The 15505-nt window shown below is 39.2% G+C and overlaps 1 protein-coding gene across 9 annotated transcripts in view; it reads right to left on the bottom strand.

Annotated features, from left to right (window-relative positions):
• CAPRIN2 (caprin family member 2) overlaps positions 1 to 15131 on the bottom strand; it is a 34043-nt gene extending 18912 nt beyond the window's left edge. For 7 of the 9 annotated variants that reach the window (XM_075727373.1, XM_075727420.1, XM_075727480.1 and 4 more), the window contains exons 1-8: positions 14871 to 15131; positions 12811 to 12873; positions 8999 to 9085; positions 6203 to 6441; positions 4749 to 4831; positions 2596 to 2760; positions 2038 to 2081; positions 40 to 662 (exon numbers count right to left, since the gene is read on the bottom strand). In XM_075727373.1, the coding sequence (XP_075583488.1) occupies positions 40 to 662; positions 2038 to 2081; positions 2596 to 2760; positions 4749 to 4831; positions 6203 to 6441; positions 8999 to 9085; positions 12811 to 12873; positions 14871 to 15119 (1553 nt within the window). In that variant the 5' untranslated portion in view covers positions 15120 to 15131. The remainder of the gene's footprint in view (positions 1 to 39; positions 663 to 2037; positions 2082 to 2595; positions 2761 to 4748; positions 4832 to 6202; positions 6442 to 8998; positions 9086 to 12810; positions 12874 to 14870) is intronic. The other 2 variants (XM_075727269.1, XM_075727322.1) reach the window with 1 other exon arrangement.
• Between the last annotated feature and the right edge of the window lie 374 nt (positions 15132 to 15505).

Genomic DNA, 15505 nt, shown 5'->3' with positions numbered 1-15505 from the left:
GCCCAAGCCTTCACAGGCTCCTGCTTCTTTTGCTCTGGCTCTTCCCTAACAGGCATTTCCCATGATTTCACAGGCTCTGGCTTCTTTTGTTCTGGTTGCTCCCTAGTTTGGGTTACCCAAGGTTTTGGAGATTCCTGCTTTTGTTCTGGTTCTTCCTTAACTTTGGTTACCCAAGGTTTCGGGGACTCCTGCTTTTTCGGTTCCTGCTCTTCCCTAACTTTTGCTACCCATGGCTTAGGTGATTCCTGTTTCTTCTGGTCCTGCTCTTCCCTAACCTTTGCTACCCAAAGTTTGGGGGACTCCTGCTCCTCTCGGACACGTGCTACCCAGGCCTTTGGAGCTTCTTGCTTCTTCTGTTCTTCCTCCTGAACACGGGTCTCCCAGGGCTTTGTAGACTCACGCTTCTGTTCTTCTTCTTTAACACGAGCTTCCCAAGGCTTTGGAGAATCTGATCTTTTTGGTTCTTGCTGCCTAACACGAGCTTCCCAAGGCTTTAAGGTCTCTTGTTTCTGCTTCTGGTCCTGATCTTCAATATCAACAAGCATTTCCCAGGACTTTGGAGGTTCTTGCTTTCTAGCACACTCAGCTTCCCAAGATTTGGGCTCTTCTGGCTTCTTCTTGACAGAGTATTCTGCTTCAGGCAAATAACGCCTGTTGAGAAACTATATAGACCAAAGAAACTTAATGGCTCCCAAGAAAACATTTTGCTACTACAGTTCAGGTCAGTTAAGTTTAGGTCACCTAGCTACTGAAAACTTCTGACTAAAAGCAGAGTCTAGACAATTTAAGCACTTGCCACAGAAACTATGTGGACAGCCGTGGCTTTATCCTACAACACTGCAGACTAGCTTTGCTTGGCATGCCACAGAGAAGCACGAAACAGTCCTGAACAGCCCAAGTGAAACATACTTGAGCTGAGTGAATTTATTACCCTTATCCTCAATGCTAACTGATGTTCCTAGGCAGTGACAATATCAAGTTCAGTTGTGACTTTTATAAAGGTAGCTCTCCTCCTAAGCATCTAAAACACAGTGGTACTACATTAGATGCTCTGCTAAGTGTAGCAGCACCATCTCTCCAAAAGTCTTTGACCCTCTGGAACTCCAATAACCAAGTATAACCATCATTCTTAATGGAGTCAAAATACTAAAAAGTCACCAGATTCTCAGATTTAGTACCACTGGACTTTAACCCCAGGCTGTATTTACTGTCAATAAGTCTGAGAGTTCAATGAAGATGCCCTAAAGTTTTCCTGAGTTACTACTTTGTCATAAACAGGAAGTAAATGTATGAAGCAAAGAATGTACAAGGCTCACTGGCTGAGATTGTTCCTCTGACATGTCACCAGAAAAGCTTTAGAGTCAGGTAACTGTTACAGTAGGTTACAAAAACTTGTTCTAGAGTACACCCTCTAGTGGGATACCTGGGAAAGAGGGATTCAGCATTTTAAGAACCAGTATTTCAACTTACAAAAGGACACCCCTCCCCACCTTTTGAACCAAATCTAATGGGTTTTATGCTATTGCCAGTTGAAGCTTGAGTACTTAACTCAGGAGTCTGAAGGGCTGTCAAAACAGGTCTAGGCACCCCTGTGCACACAAGTCTGTCTTGGGATCCCTACTTCTCTGACAAATCAGAGCAAGGCCTACATCATTCTCAACCCCACCAATATCAAGTCTACTGCAATAAGCTTAGCTTTCAGAGACAGTTTTAGTAGATGTGTATTTTCTCTATCTCATCGTACACAAAAGATCAGTATGGTTCTACTCTAAAGGCTGATGCTTTGGTTTATTCAGGAAAATGCCAGAGCATTAAAGTACTATAATGCCCCATTTATCACAAAATACTCCAGAGAAGCCATGAATTTGGGGTTAGAAATAGAAATGCAACCAAGTTTTTAATGCTTTCTACATAAAGCAACACCTAAGTTGCTGTTCAGACTCCCCTTTTCAGTTTAAAAAAGGGCTACAGAGGTGCAGTTATGTTTCTGATAAATCACAATACTAAAGGAAAGCAATTAGCAGTGGAGTATCTTACCTCCTGTGGCTGTATTTCAGACTTCATAAGCTCCATAATGGATTCTAGAGAAAGGATGTTAATTTGTTTCAACTGATCAAATGCAGAACTGCAGACCAAACAGTAGCAAGTCTTTAATTCTAATGAAATAGTAGTCCCAATTGCTAAAACAGATATTCTGAAAACTCAGCTTGTCATTCAACATGCAATTTTTAGGCAAGCTTTTACTTTCCAATTCAGTTTTACATTTGCTGAAGTTTAGAGTTAAGCAAGAAACATTTTGTAGTATCCATAATTTGGTTATTGTAATATGTAACATTCCCTACATCAGACCATTCTCACATCTTAAACATGGAGGCTTGCTCAGAAGGCAAAAACACCCTATTAGTATGAATTAGGTTTCTTTCTACAGTATTAGCCAGAATAGGGCTGCAAGCCTTGCAGGTTCCATTTCAGTTACTATGTTGCAAGTAAGCTACAGCACAGGATTAGATTTAGCATGAAGCTACACAAAGTCAATGCTCAGTTCAAGCTTATCCCAACAGTATGCTATAGAAATTGAACCCTGTAATATTGCACCTGGTTCTTTGACAGACTCTCCTTTTGACATCTGTCTTGTTCTCTCAGATTTTCTATTTACTTCTTCTTCCAATTCTTTTACTGGCACAGTGGTGCGAGGAGTCGGAATACTTTCAAAGTAGCCAGAGTCTAGAAGTTTGGATAACAGGTCCTTCATGTGTTTATCTGAAGAGTAAAAATCCATGAAGTTAAGATACAAAAATTTGAAGTTAAGGAGTATTCAGATTACAGATCAAGACTCCCTACTTCCTCCCTTTATACAAGCTGCAACTTCTCCAAGTTCACACATCTTCCTGAGTTATAGCACTAAAATGTTTTAGTAAAAGAACACATTTGTTCAACTGCTTTATATTACAGCCAAAAACATCTTTGCAATCCAGATGCAAGACTGCAGCTTGTGTTTGAATGCACACAAGGTAAACACTGAGCCACCTGGTCTCCCACATGCTTAGAAAGGGATTTGTTTACCATTATAAACTAGCCAGCACTGATACTAAAAGCACATTGTGCAGACTGTAGCATAGGTAAAGCTATACAAAGTCACTGTGGAACTGCCCTAACAAGACCCCTTTCCCAGTGCAGGATGGTAAGTCTCAGAAGGAAAAGTTAAGAACTGCAAAAACAAGCAGGGGGAAGAAAGCAAGAGATTGTTCCAGACTGAACTTAATCCTCTGAAGTTTTGGAAAAAAAAAAATCAAAGCTGACATGGCTGAAGAAAAACTTAACCGCCTAGTCTTTCCAATGAGCATTGTCCAGTTCCCTTTATGCAAAAGAGACATCAGCTTAGATTAGAGTAAGACCTCAGAAGTAGCAGTGATACCAGAAATTGTTTCAGAGGAGCTAGAGACAGGGCATCCTTGAGAACAGGAAGAACATTCAGTAAAAGATCACTCCTACCAGTGACAACCATATAAACAAGAATAGTAGCTAGAATTTAATATGGATATAAAAAATTGCCTTCCAAGGTAATGAATGCTAATGAGATGTCATAACAGCTTTATCTGAAGTTTAGCTTACGCACAAAAGGATGGAAGACTGACACTAAAGGGATAGAAATACTGACAAAATAATCACAAAAGTTTAGATCATAGCCAAAAAGCTACAAAAATTTGGAGTCCAAGATAACCAGGCAACTATCAATTCATATCAACAGATACAAGGCTAAAGTTACCAGCCTGCAGCTCTACAAGGCCAGCTTGCACTTTGTCCAGAACTCTATGAAAAGAGTTAACACTCAGCTGTCAGTTCAACTATCTGTATGTGGAAATTAAGAGTACATTAGTGCTCTCATCTAACAGTTTCAACAACATTGTTGTCAATGACAAATGAAAGATTACTGCCACACAGCCATTACAAGACTCGAGTAAATGGGACAAGCAAGGTCTGTTTGCAATAGGAAAGACACTACAACTCAAGTAAGGACAGCTTCCTCACAAGCAAGTTCTAAATAGGAACACAGAATGTATGTTAGCTTACAACCAGAGTTTCTGAAACTAAAAGCCACAGATGGAAGAAAATAGGTAGCCCCACAGATTTCTGTGTACTTGAAAAATTAGGACATTTGCAATAGGTCAAAGCAAGACTGTACTGTGCATGACTAGAGATCACAGCAAGTTCCATTAATGACGGTCCTTCCTCAGTGTGGTATCCTGCCCTGTAGTCAGACAATGGGTATGAGTCTGGAATTCCTACAAGAGGAAACCTTCAGTGCTGGGGAATCTTCAGCCTGGGGCCACTGAAGCTTTATAATACACATCAGTATACTCAACTAAGCATTTCACAGCTGGGAACAGTGTTCCAATCTTAACACATTTGCACATAATTATCCAAAAAGCTTCCCATTGCTGGTTCTGTAAGGTATTCATGCATCACCTTTTGAATTTCTGCCATAATTACTTCTCAAAAAGGTGCTAGTACATTGGTAGAAGAACATGCTTTCTTTTTCCAGGGAGAGATTTACTGTACTGTTTTGATCTGTACTTAAAAAAACAGAACTTAGAACAAACAGCAGTTCATCCTTGGATAACTGCGTTAACACACAGCACTTGAAAGTGCTTAATTTAGCAGCCTTCCATGTATACTCATTTGTCTTAGGAGGTTTAAATAGCACACAAATTTCAGATCTAAGTTATTTCCCTAAATGAGACACTCACATGTTGTTCCAACCACAGGTTTCTCACTTCCTTCTAGAAGGTCCCAGAAGTAAAGAGATGATTGTTCCATCTGGTCTTCCACACTAAAACAAATGACAGTTTAACCAGGTAGAATCATAGCCAAGATCAAGTCTTGTAGTATCTCAATACCTCTCATTTTAAGACACTAATGTTTAGCCTTCCGAATTAAGGCTGTATACATAGAGTGAATCCTAAGCCCATTATCCACTACTCAAAGTGATTCATCTGTGTCTGTTTGTACATGATTTAATCTAGTAAACACAAGTTCTTTTGTTGGTAATTAAGACAGACTAGAGAGCCTAGCACTATCCCACAAGACCATATGGCTGGACTTCATTCCAAGACAGGATTCCCAGGCAGGGAAACAATTGCTGTTTAATCAGCTGATCACCTTGTCTATTGGACACACATGTGCAGGGGCAACCACCAACAGCTCCAGACACTCTGCTAGTTATTGAGAAACTTTGACATAGGTCCATGATCCACCCCACCCCCTCCAGAAAATGGTTGAAGGCCACCACAATGAAATTTAGTATCCCAAAGGAAAGGATTATGCTTCTTGAGGAAGTATAATACAATGAGAATTATAAGCTAGAAATAAAGTTATTTCACTGGGATGAGAGACTCCTATTGTGTGGCTTTTTATAAGCAGCTGTTCTTCAGAAGTTAGCTTAGGAGCAAAGATTAGGCAAGTTTAGCATATGACAAGTGATTAGAAGTTTTAGGAACTTAAGTCACATTTGAATATGGAAATAATTACTCTTATCAGTGTTTCAACTTACCACCTAATAACTACTTTTTCCATATTTAAATACAATTCTTAAAACAGACAGGCTGTCATGCTAAACATAAGCCATCATAGTACAAGCATGATGCCAAGTTAGTACTGATACACATCTGTTGACAACCTGTTACCTTAAAATGTATGACATTTAGTGCAGAGGTATAAAAACCTTCAGTCAAATTTTTAAAACTACTTGAAGCTAATAGCAAGAGAGCCTCAGGACTACTACCTTACATTTCTTTGGAATAAAGAAGCACATCTGGATCATCATGTGAATGGAATATAGAATGGTTCTCCTGTGTTTACCACAATTTTCATTTCATGAACAGTGAGACCTCAGGGAAGCAGCATACCACCAACCTCCATGCTTATGATGGTATTGGACTATCTCCCCTCAACTCCACAGGGAGACATAAGATGGCAGGGCTTGTGTGTAACTTGCACAACTGAGGCTGTAATTACTGCAGCTTTTCTTTAATGCTCAGAGTGAGGTAAATCTGCTACACTCCTAGTCTCAGACTAAAGCAAGTGTACTGAATAGAATCTTAATTAGTGTCCCAAAGCATATTTCAAGACATGGCAGTGTCAAACAGAGGACATTTACTGTAATGAACACAGCATACCAATTAGACAAAAATCCTGAACTTACCTCAAGCTCTCATTTCTTTCTGGACATGTCAGTTTTGCAAATCTTATGAGGTAGTCTAGTTCTTTAGAAGGCAAGTATATTGCACCATTCACACCACCTTTGAAATCTTTCTGAACATGCTCTTGAGTGAAGTTCTGCAGCACATACTGGACTTGAAGTATTGTACGCAGTTTTTTCTTCTCTGCTTCAAGCTTCAATAGACTCTCTCTTCGCTGAGCCTTCCTCTGTGCTTTCAGCAGCTATTTCAATACATAAATTCAACAGTTAAATGCAGTGGTTTAGTAAGAGGATTCTAGGATAACACACATTGAGTTCTAGTATTGATCATCCTACATTGATCAAAATAACTATTAATTTTGGTTAGATAACAGAAGCTCCTAATTCTCTCTTCAGATAGCCAAGATCTTTCAAGCTCCTCCTCTGGAAGAGCTCCCTGCTTATCTACTAATTCTCTACACACCTAGCTTTTAGTCAAACTGAATACTGGTAGCTTCACTTGTGATATGCCTTTATGATATTTAGATCCTGGCTATGCCTACTAGTTGCTTTATTATAACAGCTTTCACAACTGAATATAAGAAATTGATAGAATTGATACCAGTGTACAAATCCAAGCTTAGCTGACCTTTAACATTTATCACACTAAGTTAGTGATGCAGAAGTTGTCTCAAATTTCTCTTAGTGAGACAACTGCCTCTTTACTTTTGAATATTCCAATTTAAATAATACAGCAGAATCCTACAGCTACTCTTATTTCTGTTGGCAGAAGACTGAAGCACTCATTAAATAAGCAACACCAAGTCACAGAACATACATAGCCCTCATGCATTTGAGGAGAAACTTCTCATCATGTGTTAACAGAATTATGCAGCAAAAGCTATCCAAGTAACTGCAGAATTTAAAATGCCTCAGTATGGAGTATCTTAAGTTTCTTTGCAAGATCTATGAAAATAGTTTTCTAGAACACACTGTAAAGGATATAAGGATGTTGTTGCCAGAATGGCCCCTAGTGTTCCAGTAATGGGTATGGACAGTAGAATCCATACTGGTAGAAGTAGAGCCAAGGAAAAAACAAAGTGGGTTAGCCTTTAAATACAGCATAAGTTCAAGAACAAACATGAACTGGTAGACATTAATGCTGGATTATTAAGAACACCTACAGAAAGATATACTGGGTCACAGTCCTTCATTTCTGATATTTTATGGGCAGCTACACAGAGGAAAGCCACAGGAAGCAATCCAAGTTTTGACATTCAGCACAGTAGTTTCTATGTTCAACATACAGTGACTGAGGGAACCCAAAGCAGCAACGCTGCCGAAAAAGCTCTTAAATCTCTGTTCACACAGTGCTTAGAGATTTACTGCACTAGTTGGAATTACTATACATACAAAAAAGCCTCTCTAGCAAAATTGTTTGGTCTCAGTCAACAGTGAGACAAACCATTTTACCAGTCCTTTAGCATTCTGTAAGAGGCAGAGAAATAATGCCAGAGCAGTGACTAATCACGTTTAGCATCCCCAGCACTATCTTGGATCAGATCTTTTCATAAGGCTAGTATTTACTTGAGCAAAGAGACCAGTTTCTCCAATGATAAAACACTTGCTTACATAAAATAACATATGTAGTGCTTTAAACCCTGAATAAAGACCTAAATAAAGCACTAAATCTGTGACTTGCCATAATTAGAAACAACTACAGCAAAATAAGTGGCAAACTCCACAAGCTTCAGTAAGATTTTACTGAGCACTGTACTTCTCACTGAAACCAAAGTGATTTAACACCAGCACTTTCCCCTCGCTGGAAACAAAGCATTCAGTTTGGAAGGGATCTTGGGATGTCATCTAGCCTGGCCTCTAGAACAAAGGCTACACTGAATCAAGACCAGATTGCTTGGAGCTTTGTGCAGTCAGGTCTTGAAAAGATCCAAGGACAGATTTTACTACTTCTCTAGACAGCCCACTCTAGTGTTCAGTTATCCTCAAGTGACCATTTTCCTCCTATCTAGTTAGAACCTACTATTTCAATTTATGATCATTCCTTCTACCACATCTCTCAAAAAGCCTGGCTCCATCCTTTCAGTAACATCTTTGGTATTTGAATGCTAATATCATATCTCCTGCCAAGCCTTCACTTCACCAGGCCCAACAAGCCCAGTTCTTCCAGGCTCTCCTCACAGGTCTCATGTGCCAGCCCCCAGCCAGAGGCCCACCACTAGACTCACTGAAATTTATCTATAGCTTTTGTGTACCAAGTGACCAGAAATAGACACAACTGGTTAACAAATACCAAATAATCAGTTCTTCTTAATCTACTGGTCCTCAGTCTAAGTCTAGCCTTCACTGCTCCAGGGGTACAATTTTTTTACTTTGCCTGCTGCCCACAAGGACCTGCACATCCTTTCCAGGAGAGCTGCTCCCCTACCAGTCTGCACCTATGCAGGGGATGAATCCACCTCAGGCACAAGCTACCAGCAAGATGGTTAACAGTTTCAAACCTAAGTAAATTGGAGTAATCTCAGAAACAGTTGAGTTCCAATGACTCAATTTACTCAAGCACAAATTCTTAGAAGGGTACACAGTGAATAACTATATTGTGGAGGTCAGTGGTACACAAAATTGTCAACATTTACTCTGCTCTACTCACTACTCTAGACAGTTTAAGCACATTGTTCCCCCAAGCTCCAAGATAGAAACTTCCTAGTATTCTGGGTATTGGCATATAAGTGTAGGCATTAGAAAAGCAGCACAAACTTTGCAGTTACCTCCTGACTATAGGGAAGAACATTTTATACTTACATCTTGGCTAAGTCCTGAAAAAGTCTTCTGAAGCTCCTTGGCAAATTCCAAATTGTGTACTACTTCATCATATTTCTCTACTGCCTCCTACAAAGGAATAGATAAAAATGTATTTTTCATGCTTAAGACTACTGGTTGCATCTCAATACCCTTGTACTTCACTTCTCATTAAGAACTAGGCATTAGTGTGTACTTCTCTGAAATTGTAACTTTGAAGATACTATGTCTGTAACTGGTACTTTAAATTTAGTCATGAATATCATCCACCTATGACTGTCTGAGATGCAGTACAAAGCCAGCTCACACCACCACACAGATGTCCTACAAGTTTGTCTGTACTAGACTTTCCAGGCAACATCTTGTGCAACACTTGGTATACTAATGTTGAAACAGGAAAGCCTCGATACCAGTTATTCCATTTTTCCTTTTGTTCCCACAGGTCTCAGCAATCAGAGGTAAACAGCTACTTAAAATCAGATACTGATATGAAAGCCTGGAAGGAATATAGGAGACAGACAAGTTCAGCACAGATCTTTTACCCTGATGCTTAGCTGAATGCCTTTATGCATCATTTGTTCAAGCTTCAGAAAGAAAATATAGAAGGAAAGTCATACTTTCAGAAAAAAGTCTTTCAAATTTAGTTTCCACAAGTAAAGCAGTGTTCGAGTCTTCATTAATGGCTTTAACCAATATTTTACTAGCCAGTCTTCAAAAAGACTAAAGTAGATTATTAATCGCACTTTGATATACCCTATTTTTATAAGTTCTTCCCCACTAAGGAGTCAGTTTGTTGTTATAAGTCTCCCTGACAGCTCTGAAGATAGCAAAATGCTGCAGTTCAGACATGCTGCCCATATCCTCATACCATAACTTGTTACTTCCCAGGCATGCCTTAAGTTAAACTTCAGTTGTTCATATGTGCTTTACACTCAGTTTGGTTTATGCTCACAACATGATATCAGACATTTTTCTGGAATGGACCCATCAGTCTAATATAAAGCTCTTTCAAAGCAGTGTTAGTGTTAAGTGTTTCATCAGTGCAGTGACAAAAGCTAAATCTACTGTCCCAATAAGATTTGGGACATGTACAAATTCCATATGTGTTCCTAAGCAACTGGAAAACAAGTTACATGTTCATTTGTTCAATCAGTTTGATTGTTCAGTTACTTGTATTCACTTATTTGTAGTATACTAGACATTACTAGGCCTAAACACTACTCATCACAATGAAGTACATAAGTTACTGTAAAGCGCTCATCTGGTAGTTTAAGTTGTCCTCACACAATTTATCAAGCAACTTTTAAGAATTAATCAGCAAATTCACTTAGCACTTGGGAGAATGACTTCTAAGACCCTAATGCCCACACATTTGAGGAAGATTCACAATTTAACACCAACAACTTACTAGACAGATTGCAGTAATTGTGCTTTTAACCATGCAAATCCCAGAGTACAACTCCCTACCTGAACACATCAAGAACAGTTACCACTGCTCTGATGACAAGCTATAACTCAGCCTGCAGGAAAGCAATAGCTTTCTTTTGTCACAGCTGTTATTAACATGCATTAACAGCATGCTGGAGTAACAGTACTGAGGAAAGTCTACTCAGCTTGCAAAACAGCACAGTATTGCCAGTGAGAGCATTTAACTTGCTGGAAGCTTCTAATTTTCAAACAAATGTTTCCTAAAGTAAGGCTAGCACACACAGTAGATCTGGCAAGCATGCACCGTAAGTAATTACAGTTTAATCCAAATTGCTTGCAAAACTAGTTGATCACCAGATGTGCACTTCTTCCTCTGTGTAAGAAACAATGAAAAATATAGATGACATCAAGTTACATTAGAGCTCCACTGTATTATAGGCAGTTAGGTTTCTTTAGGCAAGTGTCCAAACTACTAAGCTCTGCTCTAGCTTCAATCACCAGGTCCCAGTATTTGTATATACATTGGGAATTCACAGCTGAAGGGTACAAATGCAGTATTTCTGTATCTTAACCACTGAAACAGAGGCCTTGACTAGACTGTTAAGTAAATACTGAGTTGATATGTGCTTCTACAATAGTCACCTGAACAGTTTGACTACCACTGGTCAGTTCACTAGCAGGACTGAATCCAACTCCCCATTTTAGAAGCCTGAGATATCCCAGAAACTGGGATAAAAATACTAACACTTAAAAAGTTAAGCTCAGCTGGGAATACTGAAAGCCAGTAACCAGTTAATTGCCTATATGTTTTCCAAAGTTAGTGCTGCTGGATACATTTGCAAGAAAAACATCTACAGAATCCTTCACCTCCTTACTCCCCCACATCTTAATTTCACCTAACAGTTTTTTTACAGTCCAGGGTGTATACCAAAGACAAATAGTCAAATTTATAAGTAGCTTTAAAAGTGTTCAAGACTAATCAAACTTACACAGAATACTGTTCAATAGTCTTACTGTTACTGACAGAAGAAAACAGATTGTATTTAACACCTATGATCTAAATGCAAAAGGCTCTTGCCCACCTGATTCCAGATTGAGTTTAGAGGGAAAAGGTCATCATCCTACTTCAAACCATCAGCTTTAATTCATTTACTTCTGCACTTGAGATGGCAAGAGGCTACATCAGATTTTGTAGTTAAGTGCTAAATGACCATTCACTCCAATAGGTCTACTCTAGTTTTAAGTAGCAAGTTATCATTCCCCCTCTTATCCCATTTATGTCTAGTTCTTATTTACAAATGATTCAGAGTAAGGAAATAGTATTTGTGTTCTCATACCGCTGCACTGTGATAAAGCTAACAGTCAATGAAGTATTTTTCCAACTGGTTCATTAGCAGGATCTGTACTACCACTAAAGCGTCAGTGCCCTTTATTACACAATTGTTCTTTAGCATGTGTGTGAAGTACATTTTTAAAACGCGACTCCTAGATGACTACAGCAATAAACCCTTTGGATTATGTGACACTGCTACTCAGGCATACTTAAGAAGCAATAGCTTTCATGTTATAGAAATCTAGTTTCAGTTCTAGAATCCATTCCAGTCCAAGACAAAAAAAGCCAGCACCACTGTTTTAACATCAGGCAAGTTTAAGCTAGCTCCACAAAGGGGATCACATTTGTTGATTAGTGATCTTGCATCCTGACATTCCAAACTCTAGCAACCTTAGGTACAAAATAGACATACTGTTCTAACAGCATTTGAGAGTGCTGGCAACTGCCAGACATCTAATAGCAGCACTAGAAAGGCAGGAGAGTATTCCCAATTAAGTCAGTAACTCATAGCTAGATTCTTGTGTTAGGGAAGCCTTTAGATCCTATGCAAGTTAAACCAGTGTCTTCCTTGGTACCAACAGGGACTGTTTGTCAGTTTAACAGCTGCTTGTAGCCAACAGCACTGTGCAGCCAACAGGCAATTTCAAGTAACACCTGTTAATGAAGAAGTCATGAGGATTAATTAGCTACCCCAGATGTCTTGAGGTTTGTGTTCAAACACTACAATGCCTTGTAGATAAGATGCATACAGACAGCTCATCAAGAAATAAAGGTGCAGGCACACTGAAGCTGAAAGTCTACAGAGCAAAGATAAACAAGGACCTTCTATCACTCCAGTACACAGCAAGAAGGTTAAAGTACGAGACTTAAAGCTTGTGGGCTCACCATTCAGCTTAATTACCAATTTGTGCATTCAGTTTTGTGGAAAAAATGCTAATGCAAGCCTGCAGGCATTACTTCTGTAGAACACCATCACCACCTCCTTCAGCAGCCTATCCCTTCTGACATGTTTAAAAATTTCGAGGCCACCCACTCCTGCATAAAGCAAGCTTACCAACTGGTCTTGATTGAGGGCTTCTCCCTTCTTCAGGCGATCTTTGTAGTCTTCTAGTTTGAGCTGTAGGAAAATCCAAAGTAAATTTTTTATATTGACTTCTGTCTAATATGGAGTATGGGGTAAAAGTGAAGTTACATACTCTTTCTGTATTTTAAGCTATCTGCATCCTGCAACGGAATAGGAATTTTACTCCTTCCTTCCATTTTCAGGAGAAATGAACAGTTTTGCTATGCCTTTGATTTGGCAATCTCAGTCTCCAGGATTGCCTACTTCCCTTTCTTATCTTTGATCTTTCATTCCTTACTTGCTACCTTTGTTTCATTTAATAAATACTAACGCATTGCCCCTAGATCTTTAAGGGGCTCCAAACACATCCAGTGTCCTCATTTTAAATTAGGCTTTTTTAGCTTTTCCAAGTCAATGCTGGCATTTAGTTATCTTATCCTTGAATAATCCTACTTCATTTTCCAGAGCCTGTCTTTCAAAATCTGGCTTCAGTTATGTCACCAAGACTTCATAGCACTATATTCCTAAGAAAGTGGACTAATGTCTTTAGGAAAGAAAGAAGATTATTTCTAATATACTGAAACAGTCTTTAAAAGCTGATGTAAACTATACAAAACTAAACTATTAGTTATTACAAGCTTCTTTATACACACAGGAAAAAGAAAGGGGAGTTCACTGCCATGAAGTTGAATGCTATTTCATTCACTCACATAGGGTTTACTGACACAGTACCTATAGGAGCCTAGGACTAGGAATACCTTCTACTCATTCTAGTAAGTCATACTTTCATCTGCTGGTGAGACCATATTGTCACTCATGTGAAAGAATAAAGATATTCGAGAAATTCACAATAAGATTCCTTGGACAGAATTAGAATACAACACAAAGTTGGTTAATCACACAAGGAAGACATGCTTATCTAACATTCTTCAAAATTACAGCATGATGCATGACATGAGACAGCAGTAATACTGCATCTCCTGCAGGTGGATCAAGTCCCCTAGCCACATGGCCAGAAGTCTGATCTACTCCCTTCTTCTCACACTACGAAATAACACAAAGCTTTTCAGACATACAGAGAAGCACAATGTATTCATATATTTGCTTTACTTGTAATCCTGACCCAGTACCAAAAGCAACAGTACCATTATTTATCTTACAGAAAATAGCATTTTCCCCAGTTAAAAATCATGCACATAGCACAGTCACCTGCCAATCAAGTGAAGAGTCTTAGAATGCAAAAGCCTGTCCATATATAACAACAATATTTTAGGTGTATCATTATCTCAGTTCTTATTCTTATTAAGACTGTTCTGTCTGTCCATCCCCCGCCCCAGAAAAGCACAGTTCAAAGCAAGACAGCAGGCTTTGGATGCTTTCTGTTTAAAGGCTTTCTAGTGAATAACATTTGTCTATGTTTAAAATATAGAAGTCAAAGATTTATGCAAAGTGAAGAGCAATACATATTTAACACGATTTGACATTTCTTCACTGTCAGGGAGGGAGTCAGAGGAAACACTGTTCCTAATTTCCAGTTTCATATACATCTCTACATCCTAATATTAGATACATGTAATCAATAGAAGAAATATGAAGACTTCTGCAAGACCAAACCATCTCCAAATCAGTTCCAAGTTAGTTCTGAACTGACTCAGTCTATTAGAGAAGCACCCCCAGTTTTGACCAACATTCAGTTACTTTTGCTAACTATTGGACATGCACTGTCAAGCCAGCAGCTGAGAACAGGTTTACAGTTAGCTACATTCCCGATTCCCCAAAACAATGATGTTATGCTCACACAATGCCAAAAGCAAGTAGTCCATTTCAGAAAAGCAGGAATAAAGAACACCATTCTTTACTATACAGGGTTTATAAATGATACTAAAAAACTAACAAATCCACATTTACATCCTTTCATGGGTTATTTAAAAAAAAATTCTATGATTAACCTCTATATACACACACAACCTTATTCCAGCTATTATAAAATAGGCACCAAGTTTCACAGTTAGCAATTTAAGTATGCGCCATGCCAAAGAAAAACAAGTTACCTTCTTTTTCTCAATGTTCCTGATCTTATGTTTGAGGCAGATAAGCCCATTATCAATGTAAGTCTCATACGCCTGGGAAGGAGAGGCTGCCGAGTTCAGCGCAGACTGCAGGGGGCTGGAGGGAGGCTGGCTCTCCCCAGACGGGTTCACCTGCTGCTTGGCCGCCTTCATGCTCTTATCCTCCCCCTCCTCTGACCGGCCTGACGGTGATGATGGGCGACGGAGAGGGGCTTGGGAAAGCTGCACCATTGAAATGGATGGAGCTGCAAAGAAAATCCCTTTATTTAGCTCTCTTCCCTGCCCCGCCCCCCCCCCTCGTTTTTTGAAGTTACATCTTTTCTTATCACACATTCAGAAGGCGTAGCCACAAAAATTGAGCCTCAGTAAGAATTCATCACAATCTTTCACTCTTCTCCCTCCCCCTTTCAAAATATCTGTAGCAGGAATTTCAAAGCAAGGCAAACTTTGTATTGTTCAAGTCTCCCCATCCATCCAGACACCAGAAATCCTTTACATAGGCAGAATCAGACAGCACAGGGGATGATTCCAGAAACCCAATATAGTGTCCATATAAAACTAGGCGGGTTTCCTGCATGCATCACCCACAAGGGAAAAAAACTGCAAGCAAGCAATTG

The sequence above is a fragment of the Pelecanus crispus genome, chromosome 1 (genome assembly GCF_030463565.1).
Source record: "Pelecanus crispus isolate bPelCri1 chromosome 1, bPelCri1.pri, whole genome shotgun sequence".
Lineage (NCBI taxonomy): Eukaryota > Metazoa > Chordata > Aves > Pelecaniformes > Pelecanidae > Pelecanus > Pelecanus crispus.
The sequence above is the reverse complement of the archived record's forward strand: the minus strand, read 5'-3'. Positions and strand labels throughout refer to the sequence as shown.